We start from the raw sequence: 25,252 nt of genomic DNA, 5'->3' as shown, positions 1-25,252 counted from the left end.
ACACATATGACATACCTAGAAAGATGACGAAGCAAAACCTCACTTAAACAGACCCGACAAGAACACAATTGAACATCCACCGGTTAAGCATAAAACGAACTTATCAATCAATAACGAGTACAAGATGCAGATTTTAGCATGCGAAGATGCATTTAATTACATAGGAAAACCATGGAAATAAATTATGAAATTTTTACCAGAGTTTAATAAATGTCTTAGGCTTTTAAAATCATTTTTGTTATATTTTTACAATGCACACAAAAATCATAAAAATTCCTCCAGCACAAAAAGGTACGTGCAGCTACTTCAGCGCGCAGCAAAAGTGTTTTAATTGTTTAAAAATCATTACCAAACCAAATTAAGCGATTCCAATTGGGTTGTAATCTTAACTCAAAATGTGAACTTTAAGAAGTGGAATAAACCAATTTGGACTTGTCAAAAAAGAGTTATGATACCGGGAAGACAGATTAGAATCCGTCACCCCACATCAGCTTTGACACCCGTTAGTATAAAATCATCAAAACCATTCAAATCTCATCTAAAAATTACATATTATACCTTTCTGGTAACTACACTCAAAGTAGAACATCATGGAAATAAGAATATATCAAAAAACAATAAATTTTCATTGAGTTACAGACCGAACAATAAACGAGTACGAATCTGTCAGCTGTTTTAATCAAAACTCAACCCTAACATGTTCAACAAAGGGTTTAATGGTGAAAAGACTTGTATTAGGGTAGGACCAACCTAGAATTAGCCAGGATATGGCTCTATAGTGGCTGGAGTGGCACAAAAACCGAGGAGCATGCTGCTCCAAGGCTGCCGATCGGAATTGCCAAGGGAGGAGGAGTTAGGGTTTTAGGTTTTGAATAATTTATACTTTGGTCTTCAAACTTGTAAAATGAATCATCTTGTGCCATAAGTTGGATAATATAACTTTCAAAAATAACCAGGAGGTCCCTGAAGATGCCAGAACGAGTCTAGGTTAAAGATACAAACTTACAAGGCATAAGTCCTTTTAACGAAAATTTACGGGTGTTACGTATTACAAAATAAGAAAAATGATAATTTTAGCAGCATAAATGGTAAAGATTAATGGAGCACCTAGGATGCGAAATTATAACAATAACGAAGATGATAAAAAATCATACTGGAATTAGGTTAATTTAAAATTGTAATAGTCATATTTACTTGTGTTAAAAAAGACTTTGTTTATTTATATCTTAACTATTTATACTATATATAATATATGAGACAAGGGTAAATTAAAAAACTTTATTTTAAGAGTTTTACAAATGCTAATGCATAATGTACATGTGTAAAAAGAGATGAACTTGTCTTTTAAACACAATTCACCTAACTTACAAGTTTGCCCCCTCATCTTTAACCATATTATGTTTTTAATTTTAATCTTAAAATAACTTCCCACCACGATTTTTAAACGACCATAATTTTTTCGTATGCCAATATATTTGTAAAAAAAAGTACACCATAAAATCGAGCATTTTATTCTCTTTAATTTGAGTATGATACTGTTTTAATTTTTTCAATTTTTAAAAAATTAATAAGTTACGTAGGGGTGCTCGATGCCGGTTTCTGATGGTTTGTAAGTTAAACTTGTGAGCCCAACCATTAGCATCGATTTTTCGTCGTCCACACCAAAATTGAATCATTAAAAATTGAAATCGAATCATTACTAACTCTCTTATATATTACAAAATAGGAAAAATGATAATTTTAGCAACATAAATGGTAAAGATTAATTGAGCACCTAGGATGCGAAATTATAACAAGAACAAAGATTATAAAAAATCATACTGAAATTAGGTTAATTTAAAATTGTAATAGTCATTTTGACTTGTATTAAAAAAATACTTGTTCATTTATATCTTAACTATCTATACTATATATAATACATGAGATAAGGGTAAATTAAGACAATTGTTTTAAGTGTTTTGTAAATGCTAATGCATAATGTACATGTGCAAAATGGGGTAAACCTGTCATTTAAACACAATTCAACTAACTTACAAATTTGCCCCCTCATCTTTAACCATATTATGTTTTTAATTTTAATCTTAAAATAACTTCCCACCACGATTTTTAAACGACCATAATTTTTTTCGTACGCCAATATTTTTGTAAAAAAAAGTGCACCATAAAATTGAGCATTTTATTCTCTTTAATTTGAATATGATATTGTTATAATTTTTTCAATTTTCAAAAAATTAATAAGTTACGTAGGGGTGCTCGATGCCGGTTTCTGATGGTTTGTAAGTTAAACTTGTGAGCCCAACCATTAGAATCGATTTTTCGTCGTCCATGCCAAAATTGAATCATTGAAAATTGAAACCGAATCGTTATCAACTCTCTTATATATTACAAAATAGGAAAAATGATAATTTTAGCAACATAAATGATAAAGATTAATGGAGCACCTAGGATGCGAAATTATAACAATAACGAAGATGATAAAAAATATACTGGAATTAGGTTAATTTAAAATTGTAATATTTATGTTTACTTGTATTAAAAAAATACTTTGTTCATTTATATCTTAACTATCTATACTACATATAATACATGAGATAAGGGTAAATTAAGACAATTGATTTTAATAGTTTTGTAAATGCTAATGCATAATGTACATGTGCAAAATCGGGTAAACCTGTCTTTTAAACACAATTCAACTAACTTACAAATTTGCCCTCTCATTTTTAACCGTATTATGTTTTTAATTTTAATCTTAAAATAACTTCCCACCACGATTTTTAAACGACCATAATTTTTTCGTACGCCAATATTTTTGTAAAAAAAAGTGCACCATAAAATCGAGCATTTTATTCTCTTTAATTTGAGTATGATATTGTTATAATTTTTTCAATTTTTAAAAAATTAATAAGTTACGTAGGGGTGCTCAATGCCGGTTTTTGATGGTTTGTAAGTTAAACTTGTGAGCCCAACCATTAGAATCGATTTTTCGTTGTCCAAACCAAACTTGAATCATTGAAAATTGAAACCGAATCGTTACCAACTCTCTTATATATAACAAAATAGGAAAAATGATAATTTTAGCAACATAAATAGTAAAGATTAATGGAGCATCTAAGATGCAAAATTATAACAAGAACGAAGACTATAAAAAATCATACTGGAATTAGGTTAATTTAAAATTATATTAGTCATGTTTACTTGTATTAAAAAAGACTTTGTTCATTTATATTTTAACTATATCTAATATATGTAACAAAACTTGTCAAATACTAAGTAATAAAAGAGATTTAAATGCATACAACATCTAAGTTTGGTCTGATTTCATATGGCCGGTTTTCAGCATAAGCCGAGAACCAAACCCTTAGCTACGGTTTGAAAATTTTGAAACCAACCAACCGAGTGAAAGTAAAAAAAAACCGACCGTGAAACCAAACTGATGTTTTGTTTAAAAGGTTTAAAGGCTTTAAATCGAACCATGAACACTCTTAATTGCTATGTGATTCGTAGGGTTTGTGTTCGGACACCCGCCGCATCACGCGGGCACATTATAAACACACTTTCTGGGGTATGATTGAATACTATATGCCAAATAAAGACCACTTTGTCATTAATTCACTTGATAAGGTTCAAAGTCTCACTTCTCAGAAAATATAAGGTACAATAATATTAATAAGGATATTTGCTCTTTAGTAGCCAAATTCAACTTCTTCTCCCCATCTTTCCCCTCCATATAAAGAGGTTGCAGGTTTAATTTGAAGTTAAATTCCTCCATATCTTAAGCTAAGGAAGCCGGCTAGGGGTGTTTGTCGGCTGGAAGAAAGAAATTGAAGGCAGCCGACTGCTGACTTGGCGCGCGTGAGCTGGATTTAGGGCTTCAATGGCAATCAACAACGATGAACTTAAAGACAAACTTTTGGATCGGGTATACCACGAGAACTGTCCGGGTTGCAAAGTGGATCGTGATAAACAAATGCAAACCGGGTTTCCCTACAAACAGCTCGTGTTTATATGGGTCGTGGTGTTATGTGTTGGTGAGTAACATATATTCTCATCTTTATTTAATGATTAATTAATAATAATAACTAGTATAGTAGTATTTATATATTTTGAAATTAGTTAGAACTGATGGTATTCATTTCTTGAATCTTCATTTACGGAAAAAAAAAAAAACTAACTAAATTCTGCACAAAATTTTGGTATTATCGTTTACGATAAAAATTGTGTACTCGATTTGTTTTATTGCTTTAGTGTCATCATTTTGTTCTTTTGTTTGAAAGAAAGAATGATATAAACATGTTCCGAAATATGCAGGGACCAATTTTACATTGGTTGAGGGTATCTCCAAACAAAATTTTGGTACAAATATATTTTTTTCTTCGTTTTATAAACAAAATAATTTTAAGTTTTAACTTTAACCCACGTCAGCTTTTAACTCTTCTTTTTAGATCTATCATTGAAAATACACATGGTATATTTATATTTTTCAAACGGCGGTTATATATTTAATTTAGCTGTTTGAGTGAATGTCGAAACATTATCTTATTCATTTAGTATAGGTACACACTTATTATAGCGGTACACGGAATTATTTATCAATTTAGTGATAGCAATTGTATGTAGAGTTTTTTACCAAATAGATTAGTTGAAAAAATTATTTATCAATTTAGTATAGTTTAAAAAATATTTATTAAAATGGGTATTTTGTTAGAAGATGTTCGTTTCTCTCCTACTCTAACTGGAAAATATTAATTCTTACTAAATAAAATACAAATATAAAAGAGAGCATTGTTTTTTTTAATGTGATGTTTTCATGTTTTTTTAACTTACATATTTAGTTTATTTTTTTATTAGTCATTTTAAAATAACTTCGGTAAAATAATAAATGATGAAATGAAAATATCTCAGCCTAGTAAACTTTTTGAATGCGTAAACAATAAAATGTAAACAGTGAACGTAATAACTAAAATGCGTTACTGATTAACGATTAATAATAATATTACTTAACGATAAATAATAATATTACATAGCCGTTCAAAACAAAAATAATAAAATTACTTAAAATTTTAAACTTACAAAATTTAAAATAACATATTGTTAAATTTATAATTTTTAAACTAAAATATTATTTAATATGTTAATTTGCTGTATTTGGACATTGACCAATTTGTTTTTTGCTTAGAGACAGTGTGGTAATCCGAACCGACCGAATCCGCGTCTGTTCACCACCTCAACGCGTGGTTTGTTGGCATTTTTTTTGTTTTGTTTTGTTTTAATTACGTTTTTGTGTTTGGACGTTGACAAATTTATTTTCTGGTTTAGTTGTTGTGCCGTAACCTGACAAATTTATTTTCTGATTGAACCACCCATGTTTTACCAACCTACTAGTACTATATGTTGTTTTAAAGTGACACTAAAATTAAAGTATTTTCATTTTGAATATTACTTGGAAAATAACTAGCCAAAAGTTCGGCATGTACACAGTACACTGAGATACCTTTAAATTAAAGTTTACGATATAACGTAATTTACTTTGAAACTAATAAAAACAATACAAAAGCTAAATACATAAAATAAAATAAAAATCAAGAGTAACTCAGATAAAACTAGCGCATACATTGTATGTAAGTATAAAAGTCAAGATTCTATAACTAGCACGTACATTACATGTAAGTATAAAGTGTTTATAATTTATTGCAAAAATAGCAAAAAGAAAATTAAAGAATGGTGTTTAAAATTTTTAGGTATGAAATGTGTTATCACATTACCACTTGTCTAAAATTTGAAACACCATCTATAATAACACATCCAATACATAAAATGATATGTAGAAAGTTAATAGTTTAAACTTTAAAGTAAAAATTATAGAAGAAGACAAAAAAAATGTATTAGCGGTTTATAAATGTGGAAAATGAGATCTCACCTTGCATTAAAGTTCATTAAAAACTCGACTCATCCTGTTCCCAGTTGTCACCCTTCACCAACTTACGTCCAAGAAAAGAAAACATGTTTTCCCATGAATTCAAACATGCAAATCATCTCCTTCCCAAAGAATCCTTACAATTTCACGTTTCATTTCAAAATTATTCGCAACGTTTCATGCGTACAATCTTTCTGAAATGCGATACACCGATGATGGTGATGGTAAGAAGATAATCATTTAGATAAAAAGCCTTAACCATCGCCATCCTTGCAACATCCAAAACTTACCTATTCAATGAACACCAAACCGTGGTGTATTAAGAAAAAAAGATCAATTTACAATAAAGAATCATATATTGATATCTAATGGGTGGCATTAAGAAGCCACTTTTGAAGAAAATATATGACAAAAGTTGTCCTGGGTGTAACTTGGATGAATATAAAGAGCTGCAAACCGGGTTACCGTTTAAGGAATTGTTGTCTATATGGATTGTAATGCTCTGTGTTGGTAAGCAACTATCATTCTGCGTCTTATATAACAATTAACAGACTTGATGATGGTTATATATAGTTAATTTCCAAAATATTTTATTAGGGTCATAAGTTACATTCTTAAACCTCACATTGATGTTCATATCTGATATCTTTCTCAGCACTGCCTATATCATCGCTCTTCCCGTTTCTTTATTTCATGGTAAGTGTGTTCGCTTATGTGCTTACATTGTTTCCAGTTTTTCATAATTTGAGATTTTAAATTCTTTATCTTGATTTATTGTTGTAGGTAAAGGATTTTAACATTGCAGAGAAAGAAGAGGACATTAGTTACTATGCAGGCTTTGTTGGTAACCATTTTTTACCCATTGTGTTTCATTTCTTACCTTTATATTGAAGCGTGTAATATATTAATTACAAATTTTGAAGGGTCTGCGTATATGATTGGAAGGGCACTCACTTCTGTCTTCTGGGGAGTAGTGGCGGATCGATATGGTCGAAAGCCAGTTATTCTGATTGGCTTAGTAACAGTGTTAGTAACTACTTTAACTTATAACTGTCTAAAACCACATTGTATACATCATTATTTCAGCCTCCTAAAGCTTGTAGCTTTCATCTTCTTCAGGGTTGTTTTCAACACACTTTTTGGTTTTAGCGTCAACTATTGGATGGCTATTGCTACAAGGTTTCTTCTTGGCTTTTTAAACGGGTTGCTTGGACCGATAAAGGCATATGCGTGTGAACTTTTCCGGGAAGAACATCAAGCTTTAGGATTGTCATCCGTAAGCAGTGACTCATTTTCTTTTCTTTCTTTTTTGCATTCCATAAATGACATCAAATTTATAAACTTGCCATTTGTTTCAGATTAGTACATCATGGGGCATAGGACTTATCATTGGCCCATCATTGGGTGGTTTCCTTGCACAGGTTTTTAATTCTTATCTCCATTTGCATAGACGTGATCCATATATACCATGTGTCAGGTTACATCTTGAAGATTGACTAGAAGAAGGCTATTTAATATTTATGCACAATCTACAAATTTATAATTAAGGGATCACACTTCTGTTATCAGTATCATGCAAAAATCTCAAATGATATCAATCCCTTGAAGTAAACTCAAGATTTTGTGAATGTCACATATGCCCACACGCGCGCGCATACACATATATATAATATGTGCGTGCACACATGTATATATAATACATTGTATATGCGCGCGCGCGTGTGCATATATGCTGTACGTAGGCCTGTAGGGGAACAAAACGAATACGAATGAAGCATGTTCGTGTTTGTTCGTTTAACACTTTAGTTTCAACTGAACAATTGATTGAACATGAACAATTAAACACATGAGGTTTCATTTTTCGGGCTCATTAAAAAAATGGTGTTCGTGTTAGTTTATGTTCGTTCGTTAACAGAATAAACGAATGGTCCACGAATGAACATAATTGGAAGTAGATGAACAAACATAATTGAGCTAAAAGCAATTGAAAGTAAACGTGAACAACAATGTGTAGGGTCTAAAAAATTATTAAAATTAGACCAAGTTGTAACGAGACTAAAAACTTAAATGAATATGTTAACAAACGTAAACGAACAAACTTAAAGATACGTAAACTAACAAACACAAATGAACATAAACGAATGAGCATAATGAATTTAATGATGAATGTAAGCGAACATTCACGAACAAAAATGAGCAAATGAGATGTGTTCATGCTCGTCCGTTTAACTAAATGAACTAACTTTTTTCTGTTAATGTTTGTTCATTTATTAAATAAATGTTAATGTTCGTTCACTTATTAAATAAACGAACTTCTCACTGAACGGTCAACGGAACGTTCGATTTGTTTACATGCCAACTTAGTTGTGTGTGTAAACGGAGATACAAATTTTACTCATTATATTGCTACTTTAATTAGTGAAATTATGATCTATACTTGTATTAATCTGTATTCCCTTTTAATGTTTTTATTTTTTTTGTGGTTGCTTTAAATTTAGCCTGCAGAGAATTTTCCAAGTCTAGTATCTCCAGATTCTTTATTCGGGAGGTAAAGCTAACCTTTTGTTTCTTCTTGATAGTGATAATTTTATTTCCCAAAATTATTGTTATTTATGCAATTCAATTATGACATGTGATGCAGATTTCCATATTTGTTGCCTTGCCTTTGTATCTCCATTTTCACATTTTTTGTTACCATCGGTGCATTTTGGCTTCCAGTACAGTTTTCTGATCACCTTTTACTTAATTCTTGTTTGATTTCATGTTCTTAACATAAATCTTATACAATATTGTTTTTCAAACTGCAGGAAACGTTACACTTTCATAAGAAAAATGAGTTGGAGTCCGCTTTCTGTGTTTCAGATGCTGATGCAGAAACAGATGAAAAAAAAGATTCCATGTTTATAAGCCTCCTTAAAAACTGGCCACTGATGTCTTCTATCATTGTCTATTGCGTGTTTTCACTTCATGACATGGCTTACACAGAGGTGATCTAAAATCTATCTGTTAATTACATGTCACGTGTCCTAAAAGATCAAACATGTAAACAGTGTCGGTTTTTGTTTTTCACAGATTTTCTCTTTGTGGGCTGTGAGCCCTAAGAGTTTAGGGGGCCTGAATTATTCTACTGAAGATGTTGGCACAGTTCTATCTATCACAGGTGAAATTTTAGAATTTGGACGTTAATTTATGATTTTTTTAGTTTATATTAATCACAGAAGTCTTGATTTAGGGGTGGGCCTTCTTCTTTTCCAAACTTCATTATATCCGATTGCACAAAGAATATTTGGCCCAATCGGTGTAGCTCGCATCTCAGGAGTAAGCAATTTTTCTTATATGTCCTTCATTTGTATTTAAATTGTTTTTAACAAAATTGTAGTTATTATTTTTTCTGTGTCATTATATAATCTTCTTAGCATATGATAATTATTCTATTTTTGATGCAATTATAGTTTTGTAGGAAAGGTTAAATATATTTACATAATTTCGATAGCTTGAGTAGTTGGTTTGACTTTTAGAGTCAAAGGTACTATCTAGCTAAGTTAACGCAACTATATCTTGTGTAGGTTTTGTCTATACCTCTGCTCACATCGTATCCATACATAGCTTTGTTATCAGGCTTCATGCTCACCTTTACGTTAAATGTTGCATCGATCGTGAAGAACGTTTTATCAGTAAGTTTTGTATGGTTGGGATGTTTTATGCATCATGTTGACATTAAACTTTATTTAAATATACACGTACAAATGGTACTTTTACTAGGTGTCTATCATAACTGGCACGTTCATGCTGCAAAATAAAGCTGTGGTAACATCATACCTTCTCTTTTTAACTCTTTTCTTTGTTTTTCAATGTTCTCTAAGGCATTTAACTTATTAATATTGTATACAAATTTACATGAATGATAACAGGAACAACACCAAAGAGGTGCAGCCAATGGCATAGCCATGACTTTGCAGTCAATTTGCAAAGCAATCGGTCCCGCATGTGGAGGAGCACTGTGAGTACTCATTCGTTTAATAATCTCACATTCATATCTACATTCTCAAATTAGACCCAAATTTGCATCAAATAAGTCTCACTTGTCAATATATTTGCAGTTTGTCATGGTCCCAAAAGAGACAAAATGCAACATTTCTTCCTGGTATGTGTTTTATTACTCTGCTCATTATTCTCTTCGCCTGAAAATGCTATTTTCCCTCTTTGAATATTAAATATAAAGTAATTTTGTTTATATCTTTTATTAATTTCAGGAGATCAGATGATATTTTTCTTCTTGAATGTGATTGAAGGAATTGGAGTTCTACTTACTTTCAAGCCGTTTTTGATCACAAACCATTACTGATTAGAGCACATGAACCCATATATAAATATATTTGATTCTTCAGGAATCCAAGGACTGCATGTTTTTGGGTGCTCTACTTGCCAAGGTAGCATTTTTTATGTTGACTTTATATAGAGTCAACCATAAGGGCCTTCTAGCTTTGTATTGTATTGTATCAGTTGTGCTTAGGTCGTGGATGTCATTCATTTTGTGAAGGGTTAAAACAAATTTTATCGACTATTCTTATACTTCGCGTATTTGTAACAACTGCGATCACAAATGAGGTAAATTTCGACCCTTTTTTCAAAATGTAATGTACTACTATGGATCTTATGTTAATTAATATATTAAATACCAAACATTCCTCTTAGGGGAATCAATCTCAAATATGAATATTATGTTAATATATTAGAGGAGTTCTTAAGTTTGGTTTGGGTCACTCAGGTTGTATGTATCTCAAAAAGAAATACATTAATACTTGCAATGTATAGTGAAATTTGAGAGTTCCTAGATTCACTATTTCATCTTGACAACTCGGTTTGTGAGGGAACCACTTGAACCAGTAAATGCTTGGTGTTGGTGGCGGAACTAGGATTTTTACTAGGCGTGTAATAGAATTTTCACATTTGTTAGGTACGTCAATAATTCAATTTATTTTCTAGATCTTTTATTATTATATAAAATTTTGATAAACCTCCTACGCTTGGTGTAAAATTTGTAATATGTTTTTTATGAGACGTCTCTTTGTAAAATAAACGTTACTTTGGGTTAGTGTGTGTCTTTTATCTATCTATCTATCTATCTATCTATCTATCTATCTACATGCATACATGGGAGATTTCAAATAAGAACCACTTTGAGCTTTAAGAACTCGAAAGAACTTAATGTAACAATTTTTTTACATATGCATAATATATATAGGTTACATATATGTAAAAAAATTGCAGAATTTTTTTTCGTACAGAGTCAACTTTTTACATATGTGTAACGAACGTAAAAGTTAGTGTAATCACTTGTATCTTTATTCTCTCTCTTACTTTGATTTTTTAATCAGATTTAATCTCAACCACAAAATATCCCTCCTTTATATATATATATATATATATATATGGGAGATTTCTTTTGAGAACCACTTTGAGTTTTAAGAACTCAACATAACAAATTTTTTTTTTGAATTTTTTTACACATACATAATATATGCAGGTTACATATACGTAAAAGAATTACAAAAATTTTTACGCACCGAGTCGACTTATTACGTATGCGTAACGGACGTTTAAATTAGTGTAATCACTGTACATCTTTATTCTCTCTTCTACTTTAATTTTTAATCACATTTAATCTCAACCACATAATCTAAGCTATTTAATCAAATGTGTGGTCAAGAATAAAGTTCTTAAGTTCTTAAAACTCAACAAGGTTCTTAAAATATCCCCCTACTATACATACATACATACATACATACACACATACATACATACATATATATATATATATATGGTGGAGTTATTATAAGTGGAGTGCATCTAAAAAGTGTAAGAAGCAATCTGGTGGTTAGATTTGGTGATCTGATGATCTAGATGGAAAGTGTGTTTTGTAGACTTTGTATTTTATTTTAATGCTTGTTTTATAACACTTCAGGGGCATAATCGTTCAGTGTGCTATATTATATATGGAAGCATTATCAATCTAGAATTATCATTTTTTAATCCAAATTTTAAACACAACACCAAGAATATCACAAGATATATAATAGTGTGTTTTAAACAAAATTTAAAAAAAAACACCAGATTTTAATTCAAATTTAAAACATAACACCAAGAACTAAAACACACTAGCTTGAACATCATAACCAACATTAATGAACAATATATATTACAGTGTGTTTTTATTAATATGTTGAACATCATGAGCGAAAACACAATAGCATTACGAACTCTACAACTATTCATGATTTAATGATCAAAAACACTATAAACAAACAATAACATTATAAACTAAAACATAAAATTCTTAAATGCCATAAACTAAAGCGCTATACATTAGTGGCCCTGTGTTCATCAGTTGGTTCGTACAATCACAATCGATTGTTGTTGCAATCGATGACTAGATTGGGGCATGGATTCAGATTTGAAGATTAGGAATAGCTTGTATTCTAACAGCTGCTTGATGTCGCATATTAATATACTAGGATATAGCCCGTGTAATACACGGGTGGCTAAAAAATACAAAAAAAAGTTAAATTTAATAATATACCTAATAACATACATTGCCGTCTCAAAAGCATATTAAAATATATTTATATGCCTAAAAATATGTTTAATATAACATATTTTTATCTTATGGATTCATAATAACATACCTTATGGAAGAATGATTTTGCTTTAATAATATAAATAAGTAGATTAAACTTAAATAGCTTATTATGTGTAAATTATAATTTTAAAAATTATTAAGATGGAATCTTATGTGGATAGCTTAATTAAATGACATGAAAAAACCATGTCGCTTTAATAGTTAAACAACTGAGCAATCTACAGTGATAGATGTAAAGTATCAAACATCATAATGAAGAAACTAATAAATAAATAAGCACTTACCCGTGTTCAGCGGGTCATGCATAGTAATGTTATGACTCCAAGATCAGCAAATATAGTTTTTAAAAGATTGGGTTTTGCGATTCAAAAAGGGGTAGCGGCGCAGCTTGTTGCCCGCTTGCCTTCTGTTTCGATGTAATCCAATGAACATGATTGTTTTAACATATATTAACATATATAAAATGAGTAAATCCTGGTTGAAAAATAAGCACATAAAAGTCGTTGTAAAGTGAGTGCGTACGAATTTGTTTCCACATCTATGCATATTGCAGATGATATTATATTACTCAATTACAGTAGAAACTCTATAAAATAATATACTTGGGACCACCAAAATTTATTAATTAAAAGAGTTATTAATTAATCGATAAATTAATAATTATTAATTTATATATTAATTAATATTTTATTAATTTATAGTAGAATACTTAGTTTACAAACACCTTTCAAGCTTCCACTTAATTATTGTATATAATGCATGTATATCAAATGAACGGCCCAATTTGAAAGAAACCTTCAATCTCCCAAGTTGAATTGAAAAATGATCCAAGAAATTATTGAAAGCGTTATTGGAATTAATAAAGATGATATCGATGAAGAAGATGATGAAAGTTCTACAATGGAGCCCTCTTCGCGAAACGAAGCTATTAAAGCGGCAATCGCATTGAACAATTTCTTGTTGAGCTATGAGAAAACAACACCAGAAGTTCTTACCATGCTAAGGAAAATTAGAGACGAGATTCAAGGGGAAATTGATTTCAACAAAAAATAATTGAGTCATTTTTCAAAAAACTTTCATAAATCATTCATGTAATATGCTATATATAAGGAATTATTAATTTATATTTTATATGGGGTCTAAAGAAATTATCAAAAATGTATTATCTTATAATTTTAGCGAATTTTTAATTTAACACCCTATCCCCGAGTCGGGACCGGCAAAAAATATTATCTTAGAGAGTTTATTAAATAATCGAGTATTAATTTATCGAGTTTCTAGTGTAACTTATCTTCCTTTGAAGTTCAAAAATTGATGCATATAAACTAATTAATGTGTATAATAATATTAGGGGTGAATTTATATAACATAATTAATAGTGTACGAATCCATCCAATTCCGGACTAAATTTATAACCAATTGGAATTCAATCCAATTTCAAACCTCTAATTCCGCCCCATGTTATCATTACTATCTTATGTAAACCCTAATTAACGATTAGTTTCAAAAGTTAAAAGTTAGTGAAATCAAACACACGAACATACAATTTAATAACGAAATTGTAATTGAAGCTAGTGTTTCTTACGCGTCGGGACAGGTCGGTAAAACCTGAGCGGTGGAAAAACCCCAAGTGTTGAGGAGGTAAGTCAACGCGAATTGATCGGTGTCGGTTATGTGTGTTATTGTACCGTAAATAAAACTAAAAAATAAAACAAATAAAATTATAAAATTGAGGTGGACCAATAGGTGGAGTCACCTAGTAAAACTCGAGCATTGGTAGTATCCGATCATTGTGGATCCCGAGCATTGAGGTGGTGAGTCTACGCAAATTCAGTCGGTCTTGTCACGTTTGTTACGGTACCGGAACTGAAACAAAACAAAATGGGCATTATGTTGGTTTTCGTTACGGTACTAGAACTAAAACAAAACGCGTTGGGTTTACGCGAATCCAGTCGGTTTCCATTACGTTCATTACGATATCGAAACTAAAACAAAACAAAACAAATATTAGAGAGAAGCGATTGATTATAAAGTATTGATATCGGAATATGTATATATTGTGGTAATTGTGTTGAGTTTCGTCCAACGACGTTCATTCTATCGGTAAAACCAGGGCATTGATAGAATGCAAGCATGCTAGTCCTAGGCGTTGCGGCGTTAAAACACATGCGTTTGTAAAAGTCGAGCGTTGTGGCGGTGAGTCAACGTGAAATCGGTCGATTTCTGTTACGCTCGTTATGATACCAGAACTAAACAAAAAGGTAAGTAAAACCCAGACGTTGGTAAACCCTGTATGTTGTCGGTTTTGTCTTTGCAGCGATGAGTGGGTAAAACCCGATGTCGAAGCCGTGATTCGGTGCAAATTTGGTTAGTTTCGGCTACGTTCGTTAAGGTATCAAAACTAAAATCAAAGGGCTGATAAATCCATGCATTAGTAAAATCTGAGTGTTGACGGTCCTAGGTGATGAGTCGACGTGAAATATATTGGTATCTGTTACGTTCTTTACGACCCTAAAACAAAAAAAAATTGTGTGAACCAATGGAGTTTTGCCACGTGGCCCAATCGTAGCTAATGTGGCACCAAACATACAATTTATACTATATAGATAATATAGAAGAGATCGTTTAATTAATTTGACCAAATTTGGGAACCAATTCAGATTTGAAGATTTGGGCAAACCTGTGCAATCATAATCAAACATCCATTACCCAATTGATCGAACACACATTACTACTAAGGTATCGCCCATTGCAGAATTGAATTGATAGAACGATTAAGTCTGTTTGTTGATGCTCCGTATATGGATGTGAAAGAGGTAGTATGTCTGTTGATGCGTTGTACGGTGGTGGCTGGTGGTAGTGGTCGACCTGATTGGTGACGATGGCTGGTTGAACGACGTTTGAATGGAGGTGGCTGGTAGATGGTTGCCTGATTAGGTTTTTATTTTGATTTGAATATAATGATGAATATGATATGGATGCTACGATATAAAAGAGAGAGAGAAACAAACATTTCACATCCTACCACATCCTACCACTATATGTTATATTTAATCCAATGGTTCTAATCACGTACCACATTCTAACCTTTCTCTACACACACACACACACACATATATATATATATATAAATGATCAGGATTATGTGAGAACTTTTTGGAAATTAAACCACGAGAACCAATTTGGACCACAAAAAACCCAGAAATAAAAAATTCTCGATTTAGCTAAATTATTCATATATGTATAATATGTACATATATGTATACATATGTTTTTTATACACACATGTATAATTTAAGGTAAATGATAATATACATATGTGTACGTTACATGATTAGAGATTAAATGAAATTATACACATGCGTATAGATATAATACAAATTAAAAATTTTTTTGGTTATTTTTTAATGAAACCATAATGAAATATAAGAATTTTGGTTTTTTTACTTTTTCAAAATTTTCATTTTTTTTATATTTTTTTAAATAGTTTTTAGCAGTTTTTTAATGGTCCAAAATGGTTTTCAAAGTCCTTAAGAACCCATGCAGAAACATTTCCCTTGTTTTTAAAATGTTTGGATCTAGTCTTCTTTGTTTTCAAAACAAAATCCTTATATTTTTTAAACCTTGGATTTCTTTTCTTTCACTTTGAAATTGTTTTTTTGGATTCTTAGACACAGCAGTCTTTGAATCCCTTTTTTCTCTCTCCTTTTTGGTTATCCAAAAAGGCTTTTTCTTTTTCTTGGTTTTATCAGTTTTGGATGTCACGTCTGATTCACTGGCTTCACTGGCTTCACTTACAGTTTGATCAGTCCTTGAACCCTAGCTGCTAGCAGTTGTATATCCGTACTGATTAAACTTATTTTGCATATCTCTTTGTTGTCCATGCCAGTTCTTGCAATCTCTTGAAAGGTGAGATGGATTTCCACACATATAACAACATTTTTACTATAGACTCCATAATACTCATCAGAGCTATAAGACATTTGATGATGCCGAGAAGGCGATCCTTGGAAGAAAGGAACATGACTGTGATTCTTAATTGGTTTTTGACCTCGATCATAAAAATCATTAGCATAATGTGACTTAACATAATTTTGTTGATAATGACCATATCAGTTGTTATCTGTAAAATTGTATGACTGGGGATTTCTTAAATGATTGGTTGTTTGAGAAAATGATCTTTTACTTGGTGGAACATATTTACTTGAAGTACTAGCTTTATTTTCAGTTTCAAATACTTTATTTTTATCTGATCTATCCTCAGGCTTACAACTTGAAGATGAACAACTTGGTATGTTCACATCAACAGACTCATCTAAATTTTCACAATTTTCAACACAAGAATCATTAGGCCAATTTTCACAAATCACAGTTTCCAATCGCTTTTTGAAATAACATTAAATATTTTCATTCAAAATAATGTTAGCAATGCAAACACTAACACTGTCACAAATTACATCACTATCTGAAGATGGGTTCAAGTATTTTGCATGAAAACAGAAATATTATTATTACAGACAGAGTTGACAAAGATTGTTTTCAATTCACATTGGAATCAAAAGGTGAATCTAAAACTCTATCTTTCTCACAACTCATGTCTTTTTTCAATGATCCACTTTCTTCTACACCACCTGTTGAACAAGATGAATTACTATTAGAACTAACTGGTTCAAAGATTGGATCAACAGTCTTGGGAACTGTAGGAACAAATATCTTAGGATTTGGTACATAACCAATTCTATAGACCATTTCCCTCTTGTGGGGTGTTGAAACTAAAGTGGGGTAAGGATGTGTAGTTATTATTAAAAGTTGGAGGAATAGCATGTAACATTCATTACTTTTCAACCCCGAAAACTCGATCCATTTCGAATTTTCGAATTTATTTACACACACACACACACAATAATATTACTAATTGGTTTTTGTTGCATGTATTTTATCTGACATCCGCCAATGTTTATTATTTGTTTTCGTTAAGCCGACCCGGTTTATCATGTCAATGTATTTTTGATCGTCATTTATTGTTTATATAATATTCCCGATTATTCTTCGTTCGTTTTCTATTCGTTTTAAAATCTAGTAACGAAATTCCAAGGTTTAAAGTTTTATTAAGTTTGATCAATCTCCAAACTATACAACAAATATCCAAGTTTTATATCACAATTGAAAGTTCGGGACCCAATGTGTAAATTATATAATTACTTTTTCATTTATAAAGCATTTAAAGTCCAAGGGTCATTTTGTAACTTTAATTTAAATCTAGTTTTAAAACAATATAAAACTTGAGGGTCTAAAGTGTAAATTAATAAAAAAAATTATTATTTGCAACCCAGCCCTCTCCCCCCTGTTTCATGTCTTTCCGGCCATCGGCCGTCCGGCAAGCGTCGGCGACGGCTTCGGCCAATCCAAACCTCCCTCTAAACATGTAACATGTTTTACAATTAAATTAATATTGTAATAGACCCCTTCCAACACCCCCCCCTCGCAATGATATCCCGATTTTCTGGCTAGACTAAATCCGGCAATCCCATAAAACACGGCGACTACAAATACACCGTAATTAACGTGTTTTGACCCGTAACTTTAGCATAACGAGTCTAGATGAACGTAATAATGGTTAATCAATATATTAATTGGGTTTTTAACACCTTAATCACCATTAAAATCCCGTATTATTCGCTGGAAATTCGGCCAAGGACATTTAACACCCATTAATCGTATATACGCTCCAATTGAACCTATATATAGAACCTAAATCATTGTCTAAACTCGTCCTCAACCTCAAAGTAATCAAACAAACTCTCTAAGTCCAGTAAAACATTGTCCAAATCGCGAGTCCGGTCAACCGTCGTTTCACCCTCAAACCTTCACAGTTCCAGGTAATTTTTATATGGGTTTTCATATATTTTCAATGCAAAACAAAACCCCCAACCTAATTTTATCTAACATGGAATAATTTAACGGATTAGAAACCTAGGGTTTCCTAGTGAAGAAGATGAACATGTGATTATTGCATTTATATATTCCGTTCTGTCTTATTGCAAATTGTCTTCCTAGACCAACTGGTTGGGGTATGTGTGTTTGGGATGAGAGACCCGGGTCAGCTCATATGTGTCCATGATATTTTTTTTAAAATCTTTATCTTTATTATTTAAAACTAATTAATACTTAATAAATCAATTAAAAATCATAATAAATCAAATATAAATAATTTTAACTTAAATAAACTTATCACTTTGTTACAACTTGTATTATTTGATAAACTTGTGTTACATGAAGATTTAAATGAAATAATGTTATTATTGTCACCTATTAGTGTCACGTGTGTTTGAGCAACCTGTATGTCACACTCAGGCGTTTTCGCTTTAGCTGGGGTGTTACATAGCAGCATATTCAAATCCTAACCCTGCCTTTTGTTTCACCCCCAGCTGTGAGCCAATAATGCCGTTTAGTTTATCATAGGCCATTTCAAACTTATCAACAGCTATTTTTCTTTTAGAAAGATCAAGTCTAGTTCTTCAATTTTAGCATTTAAAGCTATTATTCTTTTACTGCGAGAATCAACTAGAAAGATCAAGTCTAGTTCTTCTATTTTTCTTTTAGAAAGATCAAGTCTAGTGCTTCAAATAACTTTCGATTTAAGCTTGCCATGTCATCATGACGAGTCTTGATTCTAGTAGTAAATATCTTTTCAGCTTTCTTATACTCATCATGTTGGTATCAATACCATGTTTTCTCTTATCAGACTAGCATTATGAGTTCTATATTTTTCTACTTTATCTATACACAGTTTAGAGCATTGACGTTTGTGTACCTCGGGAATATCTGGATTTCCTTGACTGCTTCCTGCTGCAGTACTTGTTGAAGCTTGGCCTCCATTCATAAACACCATCTCAGCCAAGTTCATAGGGTTCATCAGTTCACCCATTTAAGCCATCTAGTCCGGCTCAGTAGATTCACAAAATTGGGTGATCAATGCCTTTGTCTTAGAGCTTCCTTGACCAATTATTGAAACCCCTTGACCCGATGAGCTACCTTGACCAACTGGCCTTTTACCAACATCATTCCCTTTAACCCCTTAATAGTCAGACACATCAACAGTCTTCACATCACAAACAGGTTGTCTTGGGTTAGTGCATTCCCTTACAAAGTGCCCCATTTCATTATAGTTGTAAAAACGAAGTTTATCCTTGTTGAACCCAATGTTGTTACTGTCGGAATCCTTGAAGTTGTTTTTCCCATACTTCTTCATAAAGTTTGTGGCCCGGAGAATAGTCATGGCCATATGGTTCTTAATATCCATCTTCTCAAGGTCTTGCTCGTTGATCTCTGGAAGATCTCCTTGATGGAAAGACGAAGGCAATGGTTTCCCTTGCAGCAATTCCTCATGGCTGTCCATAAAGGCATGGAACAGTGAGATGTGAGAGTCATCAACTTTCATGGTTGGTTGACTGGAGCTGCTTGAGTTTCTGGAGTTATTGCTTGAAGAATTATTGATCCCATGAGCCTTCAGGGCCTGATTAACAACTTGATTATGAAATCTTGAATTGAGTTTGATGCTGACGATCCTGAAACACTTGTCGATGACTTGAAAGCTTTGTTTTGATTGGACTGAACTTCATATTGAACAACTTTTACCCCACTTACTAGATGAACGGTGGGATGAGACTGGCTGAGAAAAGCTGAGCTGAATCCAGAAGCTGTAGAAACACCGGCATGATTCAGAGAACTGACATGATTGCTCATACGTATTTTATCATCCATCTCAAATGATTTGATGGTAGAGGTCAGCTTTGTGAGTGTTTTGTATTCAGATTGGTGGTTCTCTTGATAGTAGGCACACTACTATTCCACGTGTATGGCAGTGAATTTAATAGCTTCTTGTTTATCTCTGGCATCTCTCTGATGATACAAACACTTCTCATCTTTGTGTTTAATTCTTCAAATATGTTGATGAGTGAAGTAACGGTTTCCCCTTGAATATGATTGAACATGTTGAATTCTCCATTTAGCATTTCCCTTCGGCTTTCCCTCATGTCCAAATTTACTTCAAACTTTTCAACCAAGGCATCCCAAAGACCTTTTGTGTTAATACATTCTCTTAAGGTTTGAGAGATATCAGTGGACAAACACACACTGATTATCCCATATGCCTTTTCATCGTCAAGCATTAGTTTCTTATCATTATCAGTGAGACTCTCAGGAGGAACATCAACTGGTCCATTAGCAGTTATTGTTGTAGGCTTAAGGTCCATTCTCAATAAATCTTAACAATAAAAAATCATTTATTCTCACAAAGTTCTTGAACCTCCACTTCTATTCATCATAATTACTTTCAAAGTTTAAAAGTTTGAGTGGTTTGTTTGTAGTTCCAGCCTCATTTTCAAACATCATGTAGTTCTTCATTTATGGATCGTAAGACATCTTTCTAAACTGATCAAATAACTCTAAATCAAAGCAATCCTTGAAAAACATCAAATTCTGTGAAAAATTCCAAGTCAGGGAAATCATAATCGCACGGTGAACTGTAATGCGTTGTGATTGGGTCTCTGAATGTGAATGTGATTAGAAATCTGATACGAGTGTGATTTGTTTCCCAAGTGCAATTACGAGTGTGATTTAAATGCGATTGTGTAACATCTCGGATTTTTCGAATCTGTATTCGTTGCGTATAACCCGACCCGGAAATATTTTGGATCACTATTATTAATTAAAAACCAAATAATTATAAATATTTAAGTTTCTAATAATTCACTTGAAGCCCTTGTACTTTAAATAGTGTTTAAATCTTATTTATATTATCAAAAGTTCATAAAAATGGTCAAAGACCAAAATACATGGACTAAATGTGACAACGTGTGAAACTTATCCCTCATACCCTCCGAAGCGCCGCGCGATAGCTAGCCTACCTACTGGCCGCGCAGCGCGGTGGCCCCACTGCACCCAATCTTGGTTCGTCTTCGTTCGTTAACTCGTTTAAGGTATAAAATCATTTATTTTTGGTATATTAGAGAGAATTAAGGACCAAGTAATCATAATATAACTAAAATACAACTCTTAATTCGTTTTCCCTTGTCCAAGATCAAATTTTTATGAATCTTTTGGTGATTATTTCCTTAAAACATATTTACTTGCTTAAACGGGCCAAAAGGCCCATAATTAGTTTGTTTTGTGTTTTTCTATATAAACAACCATTAAACATCTGCTGTAAACATTATTCAAACCCTAAAGAACATCCTCCAGCCGTCCCTTACCTCTGTTCATCCTCCAACCCTTCGTTTTTTTGCATATTCGTTAAAGATTCAAGACTTGTTCGTTGACTTTGCAAACTCGAGGACCTTTGACTTCCGTTTCTCATCAATCCTTTCACTTTCCGGGTAAGTTGTAAACTGTAAAATTGTTCATACATATTCCCTAGTCAACAACCTTCAATCAATTTCTGAGATTGAAGGGTATTGAGTGGTCAATTGCTTTAAAACCCGATGAAGGGTAAAACAGTCAACAAGTTTGACTTTGCGTTTTCTCATGCTTCTGGTCGGATTCAACATTCGGTCCAGAAGACTTTTATTCTCGTAACGAAATTTTAAGGCCACAGACCAAAACTGAAATTCCGACTCGCTGTTCGGATTCTGGTCAGTACCAGCTCGCTTAAACGTTTAATTCAACATAACTAGAGTTCTACTCATCCGTTTGGATTGATTCCAGCGGAATTAAGTTCGTTTTTATTTATAGTTTCATATCACAAAGTTTCAGGTTCTGATCATTTATCTCGTTTGACGCGTATTGGATGACTCGCTTATCCGTTTACTCGTTTATTCTTAATTATACTCGCTTGCCTTTAATCTAAGGTGAGTTTGATCATTCCCCTTTATATACACTGTTTTCTAACGTTTTGGGGACATATGCGTACTTACTCATATTTTCTATTTTATATATACCCAAAATCGCAAACATAATTATTGTGTGAATATCAATTGAATGTTATTTGCTAATTGCTACATGTTTAATTGTTTACTTGATAACGTTTCGGAGAGGTCCAGCATATCCCCTTGTATAGGGTTCTCATTAGTATGATCATACGACCGTTATAGTAACCGGAGCCCGATTCGCTTGGCAAAGGTAAACCAACAATCTAGTCATTGTAATCAATGCCCGATTCGCTTGGCAACGATTCATTGGCACACGAGTACAACTTGGTTTTGGTTTGTTAAGGATTTGATTGATTATTATCACATGGTTGGTTTGCGCATTTATCATTTATCAAATATATATATATATATATATATATATATATATATATATATATGCTATTATTTAATGTTTCAAAATTGGTGATCATCTCACTCAACATGTGTTGTTGACAAACTCTGTTTTCTACGCATTTGCAGGTTGATTGAAGTTGAAGTATGGACACTTAGAAAGACTTTAGGGTTGTAATGAAGACATACATGAATTTAACATGTTATATTTGTTTATTTGAATTGGTTTGTTGTATTTGGATATTGTGTGTGTATAATTGAAATAAAATAATTAATTAGATATTGTCATTTATACTTATGATAGTATCTTCGAGCTGTGAGCAATCGGATCACGCCCCGGCATTTCCGCCTTAGGTTGGGGTGTGACAGGTTGCAACTGAAAATCCAATGTGATTGCGATTGGCTCTTTAAATGCGATTACGATTCAATGATAATGCGGTTGCGATTGAGAATCTGGAGAAAGGTAATCGCACCAGACGCTGTTTACAACGAATCTTCAATCAAACACAATTTTAGCCAATTTTGAAGCTTCAAACGCCTTAAACAACCCGAAGAATACTTAAAAACACCTTTCAAACACAAAAACAAGACCAAAATCCAAGGTTGTGACCCAAGAACCTCAACTAGTATAGCCAAAAGCTCTGATACCAATTGTAGGTCCATAAACTAGATCTTTCAACTTGTTCTTGGATCAATCTAAGTTGTAGGTAAGCGGAAATCCTTATAACCGAGTTAGATCTCGGATCTTGAATGTGTTTGTGTTATTTTCTACATAAGGAAACTTGAGAGGATAAGAGAGAGAGAGAGAGAGAGAGAGAGAGAGAGAGAGAGAGAGAGAGAGAGAGAGTAGGTGAGAGTTGTTAATTTTTAAAAAGGTTAAGTTGTGCATGTGCATGCTTCACCTTTTATAGGTGAAGGTATGCTATGCTTCCTTTCTTATTTACGGCCCAATGGGCTATAGTTACAAGGCCTCGGACCCAAACGTACAAGCAAGACAAACGAAAGCATATAAAATACAACGTTAAGTAAAGTAACAAATACAAAAGACTTAATAAACAAAATGGACTCTACAGTTCTCAGCCCTGTTTAGTAGCTAGAGACACTATCATACGAACTCTTTCAAATCAGGCCATAGGTGAGAAGGTTTCTTCATAGTCTATTCCATACTCTTGAGCGTACCCCTTTACAACAGGGCATGCTTTATGCTTTTGTACTACACCATCAGCCATTAAATTTACCTTATACACCCATTTTAGCCCAATTGCTTTCTTTCCTTCAGGTAACTCGGTTAAGGACCAAATGTAGTCATTTTTCAAGGCTGGTAGCTCAACTTTCATAGCTTCTACCAAATCTTTTTAACCAATAGCTTCTTCAAAAGAACTTGGTTCCATAGAAGAAAGGGTAAATTGACACGCTTGATAATCTAACTTGAGACTTGTACAATCGTATAGTTCATTAGTGATCGTACCTTAGGAGTTTGCTTTCAGGGGTAGCACTTGAATCTTCCATTACACGACTTGGAATAGGTGACTTGGGACTGAGTTGACCATTTCCCTGTTCATCATCTTCTGTGTCAAAAGTTGAAGGAGTCTCATCAACTATTCAACTCTTACTTGTTCCACCAATACTGATAATAAGATCGTCAGCAAACTCGTGCTTGCCTTCACCTTTAGAATTCCATTTGGCCAATTCATCAAAAGTGACATCTCTGCCAATCGCAAGACTTCTAATAATAGGATCATATAGCCTATAAGCCTTTGAATTGGGTGAGTAGCCAATAAAAATACACTTTTGTGTCTTTGAATCAAATTTCTTTCTCATTTGTTTAGGTTAGTTCATAGGCTACAGAACCAAATATTTTGAGATGATGAATAGATGCCTTGTGGCCATGCCATACCTCATGTGGATTTTTTGTCATCTGCTGCTCGTGTTGGTGACAGATTTTTGATGTAAACTGCTTTTGCTACTACTTCTCCCAAGAATACTTTGTCAAGGTTCCTTTCTTGCACATGCTTATGGCCATGTCAACAAGAGTTCTGCTCTTTCTTTCAGATACTCCATTTTATTGTGGAGTATAACAGACAGCTAGATCCCTTCTTATGCATGCAACCTCACAATACTTCATAAATTCCTTAGAAATAAACTCCCCCTTCATTTGATCTTAGTGCTTTAATTTTCAAACCTGTTGCTGTTTAAACCTTTGCCCTAAACACCTTAAATTTGGCAAAGACTTGAGCTTTGTCATGCAAGAAATTCAGCCAAGTCATCTTACTAAGGTCATCAGTGAACAAAAGAGAGTACTTGTTACCTCTTAATGATTCAACATGCATGGGTCCACAAACATGAGCATGGAAAAGATCAAGAAGTTGCTTGGTTATGGATACATGTTAAGGAAATTCTTCACGTGCCTGTTTCCCTTCAACATACCCTTCACAAATG

At 32.7% G+C, this 25,252-nt stretch overlaps 1 protein-coding gene across 3 annotated transcripts; it reads left to right on the top strand.

Annotated features, from left to right (window-relative positions):
• The first annotated feature begins 3,806 nt into the window (after positions 1–3,806).
• Positions 3,807–10,362, top strand: LOC143630082 (protein ZINC INDUCED FACILITATOR-LIKE 1-like). 3 transcript variants are annotated; one of them, XM_077099182.1, is made up of 16 exons: positions 3,807–4,028; positions 6,570–6,610; positions 6,698–6,758; positions 6,838–6,940; positions 7,034–7,190; positions 7,273–7,335; positions 8,413–8,462; positions 8,556–8,631; positions 8,722–8,901; positions 8,987–9,074; positions 9,147–9,232; positions 9,481–9,588; positions 9,677–9,721; positions 9,826–9,914; positions 10,015–10,058; positions 10,168–10,362. In XM_077099182.1, the coding sequence occupies exons 1-16, from the start codon at positions 3,875–3,877 to the stop codon at positions 10,257–10,259; spliced, it is 1,437 nt and encodes a 478-aa protein (XP_076955297.1). In that variant the 5' UTR covers positions 3,807–3,874; the 3' UTR covers positions 10,260–10,362. The 3 variants fall into 3 exon arrangements, with proteins under 3 accessions (XP_076955297.1, XP_076955296.1, XP_076955298.1); XM_077099181.1 differs by having other exon boundaries at positions 6,570–6,616; positions 6,704–6,758; XM_077099183.1 differs by lacking the exon at positions 3,807–4,028 and adding an exon at positions 5,954–6,424.
• Positions 10,363–25,252: the final 14,890 nt, after the last annotated feature.

This window comes from Bidens hawaiensis, unplaced genomic scaffold (genome assembly GCF_021521415.1).
Source record: "Bidens hawaiensis isolate Kalapana, Puna unplaced genomic scaffold, B.hawaiensis_p1.1 tig00005523_1, whole genome shotgun sequence".
NCBI lineage: Eukaryota > Viridiplantae > Streptophyta > Magnoliopsida > Asterales > Asteraceae > Bidens > Bidens hawaiensis.
This window is presented reverse-complemented; position numbering and strand designations above follow the sequence as displayed.

Excerpts from the sequence above, each read along its gene's own strand:
- LOC143630082 (XM_077099182.1), top strand. The coding sequence starts at position 3,875 with ATGGCAATCAACAACGATGAACTTAAAGACAAACTTTTGGATCGGGTA. Across the intron at positions 6,611-6,697 it reads TCCCGTTTCTTTATTTCATG|GTAAAGGATTTTAACATTGC; the intron begins GTAAGTGTGTTC and ends TTATTGTTGTAG. Across the intron at positions 8,463-8,555 it reads CCAGATTCTTTATTCGGGAG|ATTTCCATATTTGTTGCCTT; the intron begins GTAAAGCTAACC and ends CATGTGATGCAG.